The 19,067-nt window shown below is 41.5% G+C and overlaps 2 protein-coding genes across 5 annotated transcripts in view; one reads left to right on the forward strand and one right to left on the reverse strand.

The window, feature by feature from the left end:
• Positions 1-407, forward strand: part of CELF4 (CUGBP Elav-like family member 4) — a 748,158-nt gene extending 747,751 nt beyond the window's left edge. Inside the window, exon 15 of the mRNA XM_057408126.1 lies at positions 198-407. The gene's annotated coding sequence lies outside the window, so the exon portion shown is untranslated. The remainder of the gene's footprint in view (positions 1-197) is intronic.
• Positions 408-5,451: 5,044 nt separating this feature from the next.
• Positions 5,452-19,067, reverse strand: part of KIAA1328 (KIAA1328 ortholog) — a 181,431-nt gene continuing 167,815 nt past the window's right edge. For 3 of the 4 annotated variants that reach the window (XM_057408151.1, XM_057408148.1, XM_057408149.1), the window contains one exon: positions 5,452-5,766. In XM_057408151.1, the coding sequence (XP_057264134.1) occupies positions 5,550-5,766 (217 nt within the window). In that variant the 3' untranslated portion in view covers positions 5,452-5,549. Of the gene's footprint in view, positions 5,767-14,529; positions 14,726-19,067 lie in introns of those variants that run through there. The other variant, XM_057408150.1, reaches the window with a different exon arrangement.

Raw genomic sequence — 19,067 nt, forward strand, 5'->3', positions numbered from 1 at the left:
AGCAGCTGGAAAGTAAAGTCAGACAAACTCAGCCTCAAAATAAGGCAGTTTCGTGGCAGCAGAGATGGTTAATGCTGACAGACTTGTTACAAGGTGCTGTTAAAGTTTTAATGCAACTTTCTCACTGTCAGCTCTAACTTGAGAATAAATCAGCTTTTGTGCCTGTTAATTCATCTTGTCCTTTCCTTCCTTACCAGGTCCAGCAGAGGAGAGGAGGTCCCACATTGTCGTTTAAACTCGTGAGACTTTGTGTTTGGACAATGGCTTTGATCCGATCTGCACTGCAAGGTTTTGAGTTGCCCGTAAACAACCAGGAAAGATATTGTTTTCCACTTTTTCACTTTCCTTCTGACTTCAGACAGGAGCCCAGAAAGAATGAACTTACATTTTGAGACTGGTATTGAATGTTATGAGTGAATAGAGAGTTTTTTTTGTCACATACACAGGCTGACTCCTGAATCAAGGAAGCTGGTAATGTATGGCTCCCACAGCCACTTGTGGATTGGTTTGTCTGTGGGACCGTGTGGGCATCTCTCACCTCATGTACATCAGGTCCTCACATGTCACTGACTTCCAAGCTTCTTCAGTTTAGTCCCCTAGTGCCTAGAATGACCCCTTCAAGCCTGAAAATAGATGAAGAAGTCTGAGAGTTTCAGCCTTTAGATAGGAACGACTGGCCGATGTGCCTCTGCTCTTGCAGCTTACGGTCCATAGGCAAATTGTTCCTGGGTATGTCCAACAGCTTCTGCTGCATACAGTAATAGCAAAGTCACAGCCCCTCTGAGATGCGGTAGTAAACACGCTTCACCAGCAGAACCCAAAGGATGCTACTGAGGGAGGCAAAGTGGCTTCCACAGAGCTGGGAATTAAATCCAGTTCTCCCATGTCCCCATCATTTTGCTGCAGTTGTAATGCAGTTACATCCCTGTGAACAACTTGGGGAGTCACCAACCTCCAACAAGCTCCTTATCACATCAAGCACCAACACTTACCAGACCAAGTTGGGTTTCTTGCTCTTTTTCAGCTGACTTGGGCTCCCAGATCTGACCTGGGCTTCATCCTCCCCAAAGATCACACTGAAAACTCTGCCACACAACCATGCCAGAGGTGCTCAAGGTAGCCTGTTTTCCTACAGATACATGGATCCACAATGTTGTATAATTGTCACTGTGCGCAGATAGGCCTTCAAGAGATGCAGGAGCAGCTACGGACTGGGAGAGGCATTATCCAGAGGAGAGGCACCAAGCCAGAGCAGGGTTTAAATTACCTCATTTGATATTCTGTGCTGTCTCATGTAGAGCGCAGTTATGTAAATTTATAAATCATACACTAATTAGCACGCAATTTCATAAATTTGGTAACGGTGAAAAAGGAGGTTTCCAACCAACCTGGCTGTGCTCCATTCCCCTCAGACGGTACAAATTCAAACGCTGCCTGCAGGTCATATCTCAGAAAATCTCTTCTACAACTTTCAGAGTTTAACCCCGGGCTCATGTGTGCTTTCAAGGGATATCTTTTAGATATCTCAGGCTCAATCTTTCTCAAGCATAGCTAAGCCCTTTCCTCTCATTCCTTAACAGCAAACATCCACAGCTCATTGGGTTACTACAAATTTTCTTTTGCTTGTTTCTCCCTTATTCAGATTCTTCCTATATCCAGTCTCACATTCTTCTGTCACCTATGTCCACAACAACATCCCTTGCTAGCAGCTAAATTCAGTCCATGCCTGGATTATGCCTGGATTATACCTGGATTCTGCTTTATTACCCTCCTTGTGCTCTGTCCTCCCTGTCTTAGCTACTCAATAGAGGAGCAGCTGAAGCTAGGTAATTTTCTTCTTTCCCTCATTTACCAGGTATCCATTGGACAGTAGCTCTCCAAATGCAGGAAGATGATCTGGAAAAGGAGTGGGGAGTCATAGGCCCCGTATGGGAATCATTGCTTGAAGATATTTTTCACTTTGGGATATAAGCACAAAATTCTTCTTCACTGACTTACTATCTCATCTCTACCATTTGGCTCAGCTCCTCTCAACCTTCTATCATCCTTTGGTACAGCTTGTTGCCTTGCATTCTTGTCCTTTCTTGCCTTTACCTCCATCTCTTCTTCCTTACTCTTTAATTTCACCTTTTTGTCCCAAACCATGATGCTGGCTCTCTTTGGTATTCTGAGACCTCTCATCCACTTCCTGATCCAAAAGAAGTCTTGCTCCTCATCACAGCAAAACCCATGTCCTGAACACAATGAGAAAATGATTTCCTCATCTGTATTAGCAAACTGGAGATTCACAACATATATAGCGAGATGATGTGGAAAGTGGAACATACTGTCAATGGCAGAACTGACATCTGAGTTTGACAAAACAAACCAGAATATACATGAAATAAAACTCTAGAAGAAGAAATGAAATTTGCAGATAATTTATTAGATTAAGACCTTACATACATACATAAATATATGCTCAAGATGGGATTCAACAGCAAGACTGAAGTGGCTAGAAATGGAAGGGTGTGATTGCTATAGGTTCACGGCACACGAGGTCACACAAGCAATGACTACACAAACACACAGCAGGGGTGCGTGTATGAGCCACTCGGGAAGAACACGAAGTGAAGGCACGGGTAGGAGCCTCAGCAGAAGTCATGTAGAACACAGCCCGATGTGTAGCTGAAGCATATTAACTGCAACACTCTGGACAACAAGCTATGGCTGCACTAACTCCCCAGTGGCAGCTTCCTAATATAGGGGCTTAAACTTAAAAGGACACTGTCAAGTGATTGCATTTGCTAGTTTAATTTTTGCATTTCCTCTACTGTTTTAGCAGATGGAAAACAATTCCCCTCCCAATCCCAGCTACTGATTTTGTCCTTTCCTATTTGACAATCATTGATTTTTTTTTCTAAGGCTATAAATGTTTTAATAACTTCAACTTTGTAGTGCCTCATGGCAAAATATCTCTGCTTGCACTGACTGCTAAACACTGTACCTAATGTACTGCTGATAACTAGAGCAAGAGCCAGCATTATAAAAAATGACTTTTCATAGGGTCTACCAAATTAATAGCTTTTGTTTCTTCATCCACATCACACAGAAACTTAAAACATGCAAGTCTTTACCCACTAGACACTTCAACCATCTTAATTCTAGAAACCTCTGCTCAGTAAAGTATGCCTCCCATGTAGCTCTGACTGATGGACAGCACTTTGTGCATGGAGTCTGCAACCCTGACAATGTCCTTTTAAAAAGAGTTACTACCAAAATATAGATTCAAGACAAAAGTCACCCTCGGAATTAGAATTGTTAATGAACAAAATGGAGCATAAGGAATTCTAAAGCAGTTAAATATTGGCACCCACAAAGAACCAAAGAACAGAATGTTCCCACACAGTGTTCTCGACGGGGTACACAAAGGCACCTTTCAAGAGATATACATGTATTTTTTGCTGTTTCAAAAGATCAGTTAGCACTTGTTAGAAAAGGCAATTAAAGTTTCAGTCAAACTGGAAAAAAGAATAGCAATTGGACTGAAATCAGAGAACTCTTTCTTTATAAATGCCAAACCTCAACAACATCACCATTCACTGAACAAAACTAAAAAACACATAAATCAACCCCAAACCCTCAGATCTATGCGATGGCATTTCTTCATGGTTTTACAGTTTTTCTGCTGCTTCTTGTACATTTTCCTCTTCTTTCCCTTCCTTTTCCCTGCCCTTTTAAAGAAGCAGACTACTTACACAGCAGAATGAGAAAACCTACTTCCCCACCTGCTATACTTGGGTCAGGGCACTGAATACACCTTTGGGGCTTTAAGCAGAAACATGTGCCTTCGCGAGAGGGCAACATTCAACAGCAAATGGGCATATTCAAAAGAACTCTAATACTCCACTGACAGCAGGACAGACCAAGTAGGGCCTTCCCACAGTAGTCATTTTCTGGCCCAGCAATGCTGCTTCCTTTCTTTAAACTCCCCCAACCAGCTTTTAATACTCAGCTGGGATGCACAAAAAGGCTATCACCTAATTTGTGATTAAGACTGGGCCTGAACAAAGCAGCTCAGAGTAACTTGAGGTTCATCTTCCCCCTCATTCTCCTTTTGTTTCATTGCTGTAAGAGCACAGTGCTGCCAGGGGCACATGCTACATATCCTGCACTGATGCTCTCATCAGAGATGCACTGCGGGTCTCATTGGCGAGCCTTGCAAGCTCCTTGCAGAGCACCAAACAGGAGTAAGAGTGTACGAGGCAGGCAGCAGCAATACCCCAAGGACTGGTACAGCAACTCACTGCCATTAAGATAAGCTGGGTTGCCTAAAGAGACTCTCAGTAAAGCTGTAGTGGCCCACGACGTGGTGTTTGGGAGCAAATGGCCTAGAACTTGCCCATACTGGCTCAATTCTACCTTTCCCTTGCTGCAATTTTACTGTGCAAAATGAGTATTTTAGCCTCATATTTCTAGGAACACATGCCGATGGCTACTGTTACAATAAAATATGAACACTGCATTGTGCAGAAAATGATCATTAATCCTGTAATCTGCAGTCATTTTTACCAATTCGGCACATTTCTTTAAATAACCAAGTACATGCAGTAGATGGAAGTGCATTTAAATAAACTGAAATAGATACAGCATGAATAATTAAAGCCATCAGGGAAATGTGCATTGTGAGCCGCTAGTGGAAATAATTACTGATTTGTCTTATTTACAATGGAGCCTGGGTACAGGATCAAAATAGTGCAAATTAGTGAAAATGTCTTAAGACTGTTCTTATACTACCACTATAATATATTTTATCTTGAAAATTACATCAGATAAGTTTTGGACCACTACAATGTCTGACTGTGTTCTACTATTTCTGGGTTAGGTTACCCAGCACATAAACTCTGTCAAACAGCACTGATGTAAAGAGGAACGTAGTTCAAACAGATGGGTAGTACATCAACCTGCAACTCTTCTATTAATGTTATTAGACACTGTATAGTTGAGATAACAACATATCCCCTAAAACCCCAGAGTCTTAAATATCAGAATGCTGACAGAAAAAGCAGATAATAAAGTCACTGGAAAAAAAGTACTAAAGTGCTTGTACATCTATAATATAATATGCCAGGTTTGAAACAGACTTGTTTAATTAGAAAATAATCTACTTTGAACCTACTGGTTCTTGAATGTTAGGCAGTTCTTGCAAACTGCTTCAGAGGTAAAAATCGATAATGAAATATACTTCTCATGTGAGGCTGGCAAAACTATGACTTCAACCTATTAGAAAATGTTGTAGATTAAAAAATTCATATTTTAGAATGATTACCTTGGCACATGAAAGATTCAGGAAAAAAAAAGTTAACGCTTTCTGACTGGTCTACCCCAACAACGTTCTAGCACCATCATCACTAAATCCAAAATGAAACTGGATGCTAATCAGCTATGCTTTAGAAGAGAAAAGACAAACAGTTGTCACTCAAATAATTTAAAGATGGCACTTTAACACAAACAAATCAGCAATAAAGAGGTCCTAAAAAGACATAAAAATTAAAGACCAATGAGGCATGTCAAATGAAGAAAATCTCCTCGAGGAGCCGGCTCTCCTCCAGCTCATCCGCTCTGCTTCTGGGGCTGCAAGGGGTCTGGTACCAAGACGATGATGGCCTGTGGCTCACACGATGAGGCGTGTGCATTTTGTTCCTGTCATAAGATTCTCTGCAAAGGTGTCCTGAGGCAGATATTGGATTCATTGCTTCAACCATTTTAAGAAGACAGTCTTTGCACCTACAGAAACACACCAAGAAAATGGAGCTCCATTAAGCATCACAGCACTACACAGGAATTCAATCCAGTCTTCCCACTTTTGTAATTCAGACTAGACCTAGATTTGTCTGATGGGGGCCACTAGCACAGAACCAATTTTGCTGTATGGGTTCCTATGAGGAATACCAACACAGAGGTAGTGAAAAAAGAGGCGAGCAAAGCATGGGTGCTCAGGTTATTTTAAGTTGTTTCATCAGCTTTTCCATTTGAGGTGTGTAATGTCTTAGTCGCACTCCAGAGACTGAGGACAGACTTCAGAGATATGACAGTGAAATACACTGAACAGGTACAAGGCAGACCCACACAAGTAATGGTAAAGTGACTTATTCACATGCTGCACTTTTTTGAATAGACCTCTACACTTGATTTAGTTTCTCAGGGATTTGAAAACAGCAGGAGATTTTATTATTATTGCCACAAACCACACGTGCTTCCTGTAAATCTCTGTGCACTATACGGAGTCTGTTTGGTGGAAGCACTGAAGGAATATAATCTAAGCAAGGCAATACAAAATCAACACTTGAGGCACCAAGAGAAAAAGCACTGGTGCTAAACATTATTCAGGCTGTCCTGTAAGTGGGAGTACGGATGTGGGGGAAGGTTGCAAGCCAGTGTTACGTGGTAACGCATGCTGAATAATGGTAGTTACTTCAGATAGAGACTTCCTATTAATATTCACACAAGACAAAACCTGATCTAAATACCAGCACAGGACAGATCATTACAATATATTTTCTCCTGTCTAACTTTAAATGTCTTAAACAATACCATTTCCACTGTTTCCCCAGGGATTCTGCTCTCCAGTCTAAGAGCTATCACTCAAGAGTTTTACCCTGAAGTTCCACCCTGTTGTTAGCACCAACCTGCCCAATGTTCACAACTCTGAAATAATTCACACATTCAATAAATTACATGCAGGGAACATGCTTCACCAACCTAAAATATCAGTGTAACTGGCTGGTTTCCATGGGGTCCCTCTCTTGTAAGCAGAAGGAGTTCATCCACAGCATGAGGAAACATCTCAAGCAGTTTCCTGCTTCGAGAAAACCCTCTGTTTTTCCCTTCAGGACAGTGGGAGCCTAGGAAGGCTAAACAATTAGAGACAGCTGGGTAGGTTCCTCAACTCAGATGAGATGAAAAATTCTTCAGTACAAACATTCACATCAATTTACTGATGTGGAAGATTAGCAGTGGCCAACATATCTCCCAGAGGCAGAGTTAACACTTGTGCTGTCCAATAGCATCATGAAGCAGCACCAGCAGGCAAAAAGACTTCTACCTTCAAGTTAGCAACTCTGTGCAAAATATCCTTCATTAGCTCCAGTAGTGACTAGTATGTCCCAGCATCATCAGAAAAACTGGCCATGACAAGGTAACTCAGTTATGTCTGAGACACTGATATACTTCCTCAGCTCAAAGGAGGTGGTACTGTTGTGCTGATGGGATAATATTGATGCTAATGCCAACCACTGGAGTCATGCTATGATTGCTTGCAAAAGCCAGCTCTTACATTTCCTTCAGTTCTTACAGTTTCTTCCAATCTGATGGTCAGCATCATTTCTAACACAGCCTGACTCAACACTACTGTCGCACAGGGCTCTCTCCTCTATTTGACTATCTATAGATTGTTTTATTTTCCCTTGGATGTACTAACTTGCATTTTACCCAATCAGAAACCCATTTTGCTGATTTCTTTTTCACTTTTTAAAGCTTGTCTACATGTCTTCCTATTATCTGTCTATTGAAATCAACCCCCATCACCAAAAATGTGTGATTCAAACCAAAGAAACCACAGCTTTGTTTTGTTTCAGTTGGACTGTGTAAGTGGCTAACCCTACATAATGCCTCACAGTCACCCTAATCATTTCAGAAGGACACAGGGGTTTTAGGCACCCAAGCAAGCCCGTTTTAGAGTGGTCTGTTGCCTGTATTAGTATTCAGAAAGTACCCTCTAAAAACTAAGGCTCCTTAAAGATATCCCTAACCTAAGATGGAGTAAGCCGCACTGATAGTGAGAACTATCACATAGCTATATTAGACTTCTCACGTAGAGAAAGTTTTGGACTAGACTCTATATAGATATACACAGATGCTTTGAACCCCGAAGAAACCCAGTTAACACATTCGCTGGTTTCATTAGCCACACCTAAAACTTCTTTTTAGATTAATCTAGTCTAGCATACAAATGCTTATCTCCTCTGACTTTAGTGCTATCATAAAATTTCAATTTCTCTAGCAGCCACATTCAATCACAGATTAGGTACGGGGAAACCAAACCAGCCAGTGCATTTACAGCAAACGTGCAGGCCCTAGATTTCAGCAGTACCTTCGAGTTCATTTCTTCTGCAAGTTTATCTAAGTTTTACAGCATTTCTGCTATCAGGAAGGCTAAATGATTTGGCAGATTACAAGCACAGCAAATAGCAAAGATTATGTAAAAGACCAGGTGTTGTAAATCAGTCTATTTGACACCACAGTTATATATGCAATAAAGTGAATGAACTCTGCTAACAGAGCGCTATCTGATAAAGAGAATGCTCCTTGCAGGTATTTAGTGTTTAATCCCATGATAATGGTTTGCCCTGGTTTGTCTAGGCAGCATCAGACAGCATGTGGCTGGAGGCAACACAGTAGACTTAGAATGGTTTGAAGCTTGCAAAGATAATTTTCTCACCATTTATTCGTATCCAAATATTTAAAGAGACACAGTCAGAATGCTCAAATCCTGAAATGCAACTTTCTCTGAAACCAGGATATGTATTCCTTGCACGATTTGAATAAATGCATAAGTAAAGCCAGGCTTCATTATTATTATTATTAATACGACATGTAATGGCTTTAGTGAAGTCAAAGCTGCAGGATCAGGCACCCAAGAGTCAGAGTGTGTCAAATGGGAAAACTGATCTGGCAAACTTGGCTGTTTGAATACCCAATGTTCTTTTAATGCAAATTAACAGCCAAGGCTGCCCTCTTATTGCTCATGGTTCCCAAGGAGAAAAACTCCCCAAACATTCCATAGAAGTACCAGTACTGTACATTAAGCCACACAGAGAAATCCCTCATGTATTGGTTCAAGCAAGCAAGCAAATGTTCCATCTGTGCTAGGTGCTTACACATATTTTCTTCAATTTTTTCTCCCCCCTCAACAGCAGCAAAATGAGGGGGCCATGTGTCCCTTTAAGGATGTGGTAATTCAGTCTGTATTCAGCTTTTTGGAACATTTTCCAATGTACTGGAAAGTCAGTGAGCACCTCCATAACAGACTGGTAAACAATCTCTTTTCTAAGCCTGGTTTTGAAACTTCCCCCATGTATATTTTCTCATCTAACTTTCATAAGCTTGAAAGTCTGCATGTTTCATCATGGGAGAAGAAAATTTGCAAAGCCTACAGGTTTGGGTTAGAAGTCTAACTATGTGGACAGCTCAAGTTCAGTGAAAGTATCATAAAGTCTCCAAAAATTCCACCTGGAGAAGGGACAAAAAGAATTAGTGTACAAAGCATGAGGAAGGCAGGGCCATGAACAATAGGACAGAGATGGGAGTACAGAGACCAAGGTAAGCTTTGAAGCTCTTCTCTCAGTGAAGAAGCTTGACCTTTGTTTTTAATGTAGAAGGTAAAACTCCAAATACTGCTCAGAGAGGAGCCGTAATGAACTGAGAGGTAGGTACCACTGGGATCAAGCCAGCGTAACTGGGTCAGTGCAGAATTGTGAGCTGGGTGGTTAAGTCCATCCTGGCCAGGCATTGCACAGTGCTGTTACAGTATTCCCTTTCTCTCCTCTGTACAATTAATACAGGTTGTTGGAAATTTGGCTCCTCTGCCACTAAAGCGCTTTTGGAGATTTTATTAGAAACTTTCAGCATTGGCTCCTACTTAAATAACTGTCTAATAGCATTTACAAACTCTTAATATCTGAAGGGGGCCTACAAGGATGCCTGAGAGGGACTCTTCGTCAGAGATTGTAGTGATAGAACAAGAGGTAATGAGTTAAACTGAAATAGGGGAAGTTCAGGTTAGATATAAGGACAAGTTCTTCCCTTTGAGGGTAGTGAGGCACTGGAACAGGCTGCTCAAAGAACTGGTGAATGCTCCATCCCTGGCAGTGTTCAAGGCCAGGTTGGACAGAGCCTTGGACAACATGGTCTAGTGTGAGGCATCCCTGCTTATAGCAGGGGGTTGGAACTGGATGATCTTAAGGTCCTTTCCAACCCAAACCATTCTATGATTCTATAATATAAAGGAGTTTTGTAGTCCATCACTAAAGTAACAGGAAACATCATAAAGCATTACAATTCAGAGCACCTCATTAAATGTTCACGTTTTAAAGAGGAAAACAGCACGAAAATAAACTCAAGTTAGCACAGACCCAAATCCTTCCTTCCACAGTATTGCTGTTTCACTGCCTGTGCATCAGGAACACAACTCTGAACATCTACAGGTGCATTTTACTTTGCACTGTGTTTCCAAATTGAATGGGAAGTAAGGCTTTCGCATTTTTACGACAAACAAGCAAATGTGGCTGTTGCTCTGGGAACCGTAAGACCACTTATTCCCAGGATGGTTGCTAAGAAATCACCTGAAACCACTTGGTATTCTTCCTAATAAAACCTGCTAGGAAATCAGAGTTCAGACAGTGCCACAACGTACAGTACCTAAAAAAAAAATGGTCAGATTATGCAAAAGTAATGCACAGAACTCATTACTGCACAGGATATTAGAGAGATTGGTGCTCTTGAAGGTAACCACCGAGCATTCTCACATCAATTGGTTGAACAGCAATGTTTGTTTATTTATTTATTTAGATATTTGGGATATGTCATTGAATTTTTAATGTTTGTCTATTTCCCACTGCTGGTAAAATATATTATTTTTCTTACATGCTGTTCAATTTTTAAGCTGCACTTCTGTATTTTCATATTGCGCAGTCCCATTTAACTAATAGTATCATTTGTTCCTTCATGAAAAAACAGCACAACCCCAAACAAGTCTGATATTTGGAGGAGCAGGAATTTCCCCATAGGGCAAAATAACTAAACTTATTAGAGTCATAAATATTCTGGTGGTGAGATATATGCATATTTCTTTAAACAAGCAGTGTCAGATATTATTTGATCACTATGTTCAGAGATATCTTTTCATTTACAGTCTCTGAAAATTTATTTTTCCAACCATAGATGTGTACAAAACACACAGAATGTCTCTTCTGCAAGGTGATGGCATTTCAACAAAGCATACTGGCAATACATTTTTGGAGATTAGCAGCTGTATAGGCTTACTTTATTTAACTGTATATACCAGAGGAAATAAAAAGGTTTATTTTTATACTACTGCTTATATTTTCAACATAAAGTTCAAAGTGATTTACTAATGTTACATGAATTGGCTTTGAAATATGGTACAGTATTGTGCCTAAGTACAAAGCCTAACGCTATTCTGTATTCATAAAACACCGCCTGACTCCAAGCACTTTAGAAATGCTAAATACAGCTAAAAACACATTCAAGGGGTAGGGAACAGACCCATTCTACACAAAATGAAACTAAGCTTATTGTTACTATAAGGCATATCAAATCCCTTTTTGATTTTGATCATACTAGTGATACAACCAGGGGTTATTTGGAAAAAACAGCTGAGATGATTGATCCCCACCCCTGAGCTAAAGCAAGCTCTATGAGTGAAGGGCAGAACTCTACCCAAATTAAATACTCATAACCACTTTTTGCCATCTTTATTCTTGCATCCACTATTATTGCATGAGGGATGATAGAGGCACCTCCGTGCTTTGTCCTTTCAACATCCATATACCAAGCTGTTGTCCATAAACTTGCCTTATTCCTTTCTCAATCTGCTGCTTCCACAATGTCCTGTGACAGGAAGTTCATCACTACTGAAAGACATACTTTCGCTTTCTTTTAATCTGAAACCCTGTTAGTGCCATCAAGTGCTTTTCAAGAATTGACTGCAGTTAGCCACTCCCATGTGGTGGGATCTGGTGAAAAACAGTGCCACATCCAACTTATCCACCAGCTCCACAATTTTGCAAACCCTCATTTTCTCACTCAGTCTTTTCCTGTCCAAAGTCATAGCTTTTTGGTCTCATTATATAGCAGCTGCTTCATTCTCCTTGATCAAATTAATTGTCCTGTGCACCTTTCTCTAGCTTCCACTGTCTTTCATGAGAGGTAAGACCAAAAGTAAATTACATTTCCGTTAACTCAGTTTTGCTGCCTTTTTGGAGTTTCTTCCTATTGACATGGTATTCAACTATCTGAAAGAACTTAGTATAACCCACATTTACTATGTCACCCAGGAGATTTTGCTATTTACTTCTTGCTCCAGGTCAGCGATGAAGAACCAGGTCCGTGAGCTAAAGGGGGACCGCACTTCTGCATCATGAAAAATGAATATTAAGTATTTTTGCCTGCTATCATTTAATCAGCAGTAAATCCATAAGGACTTTTCCTGCAGTCCTGCAGAAATATGGTTTCTTTAACAACCTTTGGTGTGGAACCTCGCCAAAGGACTTCTGAAAATCCAAACACTATGTCACTGGATCCTCTTTGTGTCACCAGATTTCTGGACTCACAATCCATAGGTCTGAGCTGATGTCTCAGATTCTTTCTTCCCTCCCTCCAAGCTGTATGAGTATAGCCCACGTGAGATAAACATGCCAACAAACCTAAGAGACTAGTTGGATAGCAAATGAAAGCTGAGAAAGAGCAGCTGACTTTGCATTCATTTCCTGAAAGGTCACAAGCCAGCTCCCAAAGAATGGTGGTAAATGGTGTTACATCTAGTGGTGACTGGTCACTTGTGGTGTCTCTCACAGCCTAGTGTTAGGGCCAGTGTTGTTTAATATCTTCACTGATGATCTGGATGAGGGGATCAAGTGCACCCTCATTTGCAGACAACACCAAGTTAGGCGGAAGTGTTGATCTCCTGGAGGGTAGGAAGGCTCTGCATAGGTATCTGGACAGGCTGGATCCATGGGCTGTGGTCAATGGTATGAGGTTCAACCAGGATCAGATCCAGGTCCTGCACTTGGGCCACAACAACCCCATGCAACGCTCCAGGCTTGGAGAAGAGTGGCTGGAAACTGCTCATGAAAAGAGACCTAGGTGTGCTGACTGACACAGCTGAACATGAGCAGCTTGTGCCCAGGCAGCCAAGAAGCCAACAGCATCCTGGCCTGTACCAGCAATAGTGTGGCAGCAGGGCCAGGGCAGTGATCATCCCCCTGCACTGGGCACTGGTGAGGCTGCATCTCGAATCCTGTGTTCAGTTCTGTGCCCCTCACTACAAGAGAGACGTTGAGGTGCTGGAATGGGGCCGGAGAAGGGCAATGGAGGTGGAGAAGGGTCTGAAGCACAAGTGTGATGGGAAACGGCTGAGGGGCCGGAGTGTAAGGGGGGGTTAATTTGCAGAAGAGAAGGCTCAGAAGGGGACCTTATCACTCTCTACAACTGCCTGAAAGGAGACTGCAGTGAGATGGGGTCAATCTCATCTCCCAAATAACAATTGATAGGATAAGAGGAAATGGCCTCAAGATGCACCAGGGGAGGTCAGATATTAGAAGATATTTCTTCACCAAAAGGGTGCTCAGGCACTGGAACAGGCTGCCCAGGGAAGTGGTGGATGAGTAGACGAGGCTCTTAGTGACACGGGTTAATGGTGGTGTTGTGGTTTAAACCCAGTCAGGTAACTCGTTCACTCACTTCCCCCCCTTTCTTTCCCTCCCCCCTACTCCCGGAGGGATGGAGAGGAGAATCAAAAGAATGCAACTCCCACGGGTTGAGATAAGAACAGTTTAGTAACTAAGGTATAACACAAATCACTACTGCTACCACCAATGATAATAATGATAAAGGAAATAACAAGGGAAGAGAATACAACACCTCAGCACCAGCCAACCGATAACTTGCCCCCCCCAGCCCCGACCAAGCACCGACCGATACCTCCTCCAACCCTGCAGTCTCCCAGCCCTTCCGGCTAACTCCCAGTTACATCCTGGGCATGACGTGTTGTGGTATGAAATACCTCTTTGGTCAGTTTGGGTCAGGTGTCCTGTCTCTGCTTCCTCCCGGCTTCCCCTCCTCCCTGGCAGAGCATGAGGCTCACAAAGTCCTTGGCCAAACCAAAACATCTCTATCAGCTCTGTTCCCAAGCCGAAAGTCAAAACACTGCACTGCACCAGCTACCAAGGAGGAGAAACATGACTGCTACTGCTGAACCCAGGACAGGTGGACTTGGCAGTCCTGGGCTAATGGTTGGACTTCATGATCTTAAACGTCTTTTCCAATCTAGTTAATTCTATGATAGCAGACCCTGCCTTTCATGTGCAAACTGCATCTTCGGTGACCTAAACACACTCCTGAGGGATATTCCCACATACTGACTCTCAGGATGCCAAAACCAAAACAAGAACAGAGAGAAGAGTGATTCTTGAGGTTAAAACATCAAGAGAATGAACAAGATTAAATTAAGAAACAGAGACAAAGAGATTGTGCCAGTTGGCCTAAGACTCCCATTTTATTTTCATCCAGGCTGAGACTCAGAGCAAACACTTCACTGTGGGATACAGGAGGAGGCAAATTCAACAGTGCTATATATGTAGTTAAACTAACTCAAGGTAAGGACATACTTCTTGCCTGTAATGGGTCTGTATTTTCCAAAGGCATCTCAAAAGTTTCTTAATTCTTAAAGAAAAAGATCAGACTGCAGAATATTTCAAAGCAATTAAAAAAAGATCTAAGCCTTTTATTTAAAATACATCACACAATGTAAAACAGAATATATTTACACAGTGTCCTTAGCAAGAGCCTCCTGGAGTGCTGTAAAACCCACACCCACATAATAGAGAGCTTACAGTATCAGAGACTTTTAGAGAACTCTCCGAGGCAGTATTCACAGAATCATAACCTAGAGAAAGAAAAGACTTATTAGACCATCCAGTCATCTCCCTGCTGACAGAGAACTGTTCCCTACAGTGTGCTTCCTCACATTTGTTGCTAACAATCAGCCTCTCGTTATTCTCTTTGGGAAGCCATTCCACAGCCAAATATATCTAACACTATCATTACATTATTACTTATTTATAGGCTATGGTATAACCTAAAGGGCCTTGATCAGGATCAAGGGGACCAACTTTACCACCACTTGTAAGAGCCATCCAAAAGAGCACACAGTCTAAACAGGTCAGTCAAAGTCCAGTGGGAAAGTTATAACATACAACTGAGGAGAACAGGAGAGCATGGGAAGTGCCACAAATGTTCCATGAATTTTTGCTTGGGAGTTTGGTAGAGGAAAAGGTGTGTGTCACAAACAAGAACATGTTTCTGATAGTCAGCTAGAGATAAACACAGAGGATTTTCCTCCTCCCAGCTTCACACTATTAATTATAGCTAAAGATCTGGCATCGTACTAAGAAATGTCTCCTTCTTCGGTGCAAATACTCCAAAAGTATTTGAACAATATTACATCTCTACCTTCTGCTCCAGTCTCAATCTGAGCCACACATATGTTAATCTTCCCTTGTAAATCAATACCTCTAGCATACCAACAGCTTTTGCCGTGCTCCTCCATTCTTTGACAGTATCTTTCCAGGAAGTGATCACCGAGAAATGAGCATCATATTCACCTGGTGGGGTTGCGCAGGAGCAGGGAGAACATCAGCTCCCTCCAGCACTCACGCAATGCTTATCTGCACAGACTCAGGTGACAACAGCCTTTTTGCTGCAGCTTCATGGCTCCGCAGGTCCCTCTCTCATTTGTATGTATTGATACACCACACCACAACACACTGCTGTTTGTTGCAAGACCTACAACACCTATGAGCCCCATGCCTCATTTTGTGGGGTTACTAACAGTTATCACTAAATCTTGTGGAAAACGGCACCTGAGATTACAGCCTTCGCACAGGAGAGAAGCAGCAGAATTGAGTAGCAACATCATGCCTTTGCTAACCAAAATGACCTGTGCTTGGCAGCGTTATGGGACAACTCTCCCTCCCTAGTGTGATAAACAGCAGTAAATAGCTAATGCGAATTTGGTCTTGAAAGGGGCTGAGCATTGCTGGTTTGCCCCTGGCCACCTGCATACCAAGCAGAGCCAATGCACTAAAGGATACAGCAACAGCATCTAAAAAAACTTCTGCCCTAAGGCAGGGCTGGTAAGAGATTTTTCTTCCTCAGTTTTCACCCTGGCTTCACCTATGATAGCACCCAACCAGCTGTCATTACTGAAATAGGAGTTACTGCTGTTCTCATTCCTCCTTGCTACACAAACAGGCCATTTTCACTTATTCAGTTGTCAGAGACCAACACCCGCCTTCCTCACCTTTCCGCACTTCCATCTCAATGCTCCCAATCCTCAGTTATCCTACCTATTTGCTCCTGGTAACTAAGATTTTTCTATTATTTTCTTATTGGACTTCTACTCAGACCCTGCTGCTATGTTACAAACCTGTCAAATACAACTGAAAGGGCTTCTTAATTTTATACTTTTTTCTGTGTGCTTTTAGTAGCTAAAATAAAAACAACAACAGCAAAAATACCCACCCCAGATAATTTATTTTAAGGTATGGCTGCAGGGAGCTGAACTGGCATAAGTGCAGTTGTAATAATTCTACAAGGGGGAGGGTGAACAAAGACACAAGCTCTGGTAAGTAAAGAAACCTTTTAAATCAGATCTGCCAGTGACAAGAATAATTTAGAATGAAGTTTCAGTACAAAAGAAAGAAATTACAGAACCACTGAACTACCACAGAGTTTAACAACCACCTCTGCAATCACTCTGTTTGTATTGTCCTTCCCTCCCCTCCCACACCCATCTCTGTCTCATCAAGTCTGAAGGCCCTTCAGATCAGAAAATGAACCTCAGTGTATGTACAGCACCTGGGGCCCTGATTCTGCTGTGATATTACATAATAACTTTGCACTTCAGAGCACGCTTAGCTTTTATTCCCTTTAAGCACTCTGTCATCACAGCGCATCTTCAGCAAGATCTTCACCCTTTATTGTTCTGGGCCAAAACTAAGCTGTCATCATCTTTCCTGCCATACCTCATCCCCCCACTCTCCCTCCTTAACAACCTTTCTTCTCAATTTTTAATCTTACAAGTTTGTCCCCAAGCATCTTGCCCCTCAAAGCAAACTCTAATTCAATGAATCACCTTTAAAACTGTGCTTTTTCTTTTGTAATGTACTAAAGCCTCTGACAAAGGGTTGCATATGTAAGTCAGCACAACTCTGCTCCTCCTCTCTGACAGTCTTTTTTTTTTTTTTTCAGTTTTGACATCTTTTCCCTGTTTCATCTCTATTTCCTTGTGTGTTTTTAGCAAAGCTGGGAATACCTTACGCACTGTACACTGTTTACAACTTTGTGGGTACTAAGTAAGAACAACACAACAAGGGGCATGTCCTAGGAGGGAAAAAACCCTACCACACAGAGCTTGCAAAGACCATCACCATTTACATGGATTAGCAATCCATCTTTCTTCACACGCTCAGTCCAAATTCCCAGCCTGCCAAATAATAAATCAACTTTTTGCTTCAACTGTACAGTCACTGGGAGATCTGTATAGTTTTAGGTCAAGCACTTATAACCATTTTATGATTCCAAAGTTTCTTAACTTGTCATTTAGCTACTGAACTGTGAGCTTTCATTGACTTTCTAACCATTGTGGCAAGAACTGCTACTAGCCATGCAAGATTTAAAACCTCATTGAGCAGAGGAGCAAAATCGGACTGCGGCAGTTTTAAGTATATATTGGGGTGGAATCATGACCCCGTGGAAGCCAATGGAAGTTCTGCCACTGGTTTACTGGGGCTGGGTTTCTTCCCTGCCTGCTGCCATTTGTTGTGTCGGGGTGAATAGATATTGCAAGCTCTCTTTTTTACACCCTCAAAATGAGATGCTTGGAAATAATTTATTTTATGCTTTTCTTTTTTTCCTCTCCTAGCGAAATATTTTACATACAGTCAATTACTGTACCTAAACACCAGCTCTTCCATGTGGATCTATATGATTCTTCCTCTCCTGCTTGTCAGCTTAATTTCTTCTGCTGTGGCATGGAGTGTTTAATAGCAAAATCTAGCACTCAGATTCTTCTGTTTCTTAATTATCTGTGCCCTGTCAGCTATATCAGTGAAAATAAGTTACCATTAGACAATTCAGATACCAGTAAACACCAAGTTGTGATAATAGAGAGTTCTGTATTACTGTCATTATAGAAAAAGCTGTTCCAGGGAGGTTTAAAAAAAAAATTAAATAAGCCCAGCACTTTTAAATGGCCAAAACCCTAAAGATATCTTAATTATTCTTCAATATCTTAATCATTCTGTAGAATCATGATCTTGTATAATGGCCATTTTAAATGAAAGGTTTGCTGCTCTGCACAGTTGCCACTTTCTTCTAATTGTGAATTAAAGCATAATTTAGAGTGGCTGTATGCCAGCATGACTAGAAAAATTTACAGACACTAACTCTGGTTGAAATAGGGGGGAAGAAGCTGTTAGGTTTCTTTAAGCAATAGAAAATCACTCATCAAGTTGTACTTTAAAACAAAACATTAGAGCTTTAAGTTGACAAACTGACTTGAATTAAACCACATAAAAAAGTGCTTGCACCGTAAATCTGAAAGGGCAGAAGTGATGGTAGGTTATCATTCTGTTTATTAGCATGTACTTTGGAGAGTTCAGGGCAAGTATGGATACGCATTCATTTCATTTTATGCTGCACATTACTGAAAACACATTCCCCATAAATAATTCATAAATGCATTGTCTGAAATTTCAGATTCCAAAAATACAACACGGTTTTCAACTTTATGGTTGCTTGGTCTTCAAAACAGAAATAGACAATTGGATGGATGGACTTGGCAAACATGGTAAGAACCCATCAGTCAGAATTACACTCCAGATGTACATGCACACATCTCCCCGCTCCTGATCCCCGTGACAGCAAGGCCATGATGATAGCCCCTGTGCTTGTACGAGCCGTTCTTTGGTAAGGAACATGGAGGAAAAGAGAAAGGGAAGAAGTCACCATGTAGTAAGAAGAAAGCAGTCAGATGCCTGATTCTGAAAACAACACTTATTAGGGGAAAAAATGCCTTGGTGTCCTCAGTGTGCAGCAGGAGAGTTAGAAAAGGATGTTTTACAGGATGGTGTGGTGGGGAGTTAATAGGTTGAAACTGCCTAGAAATCCAGAGGATTAAAATTAAGATATAGTAACAGCCAAAATATAGAGAATGGATATACTTT

Source organism: Pezoporus wallicus, unplaced genomic scaffold (genome assembly GCF_028554395.1).
Source record: "Pezoporus wallicus isolate ANWC-B61680 ecotype Strahan unplaced genomic scaffold, APGP_CSIRO_Pwel_v1 contig_6996, whole genome shotgun sequence".
In the NCBI taxonomy this organism is placed as follows: Eukaryota; Metazoa; Chordata; class Aves; order Psittaciformes; family Psittacidae; genus Pezoporus; species Pezoporus wallicus.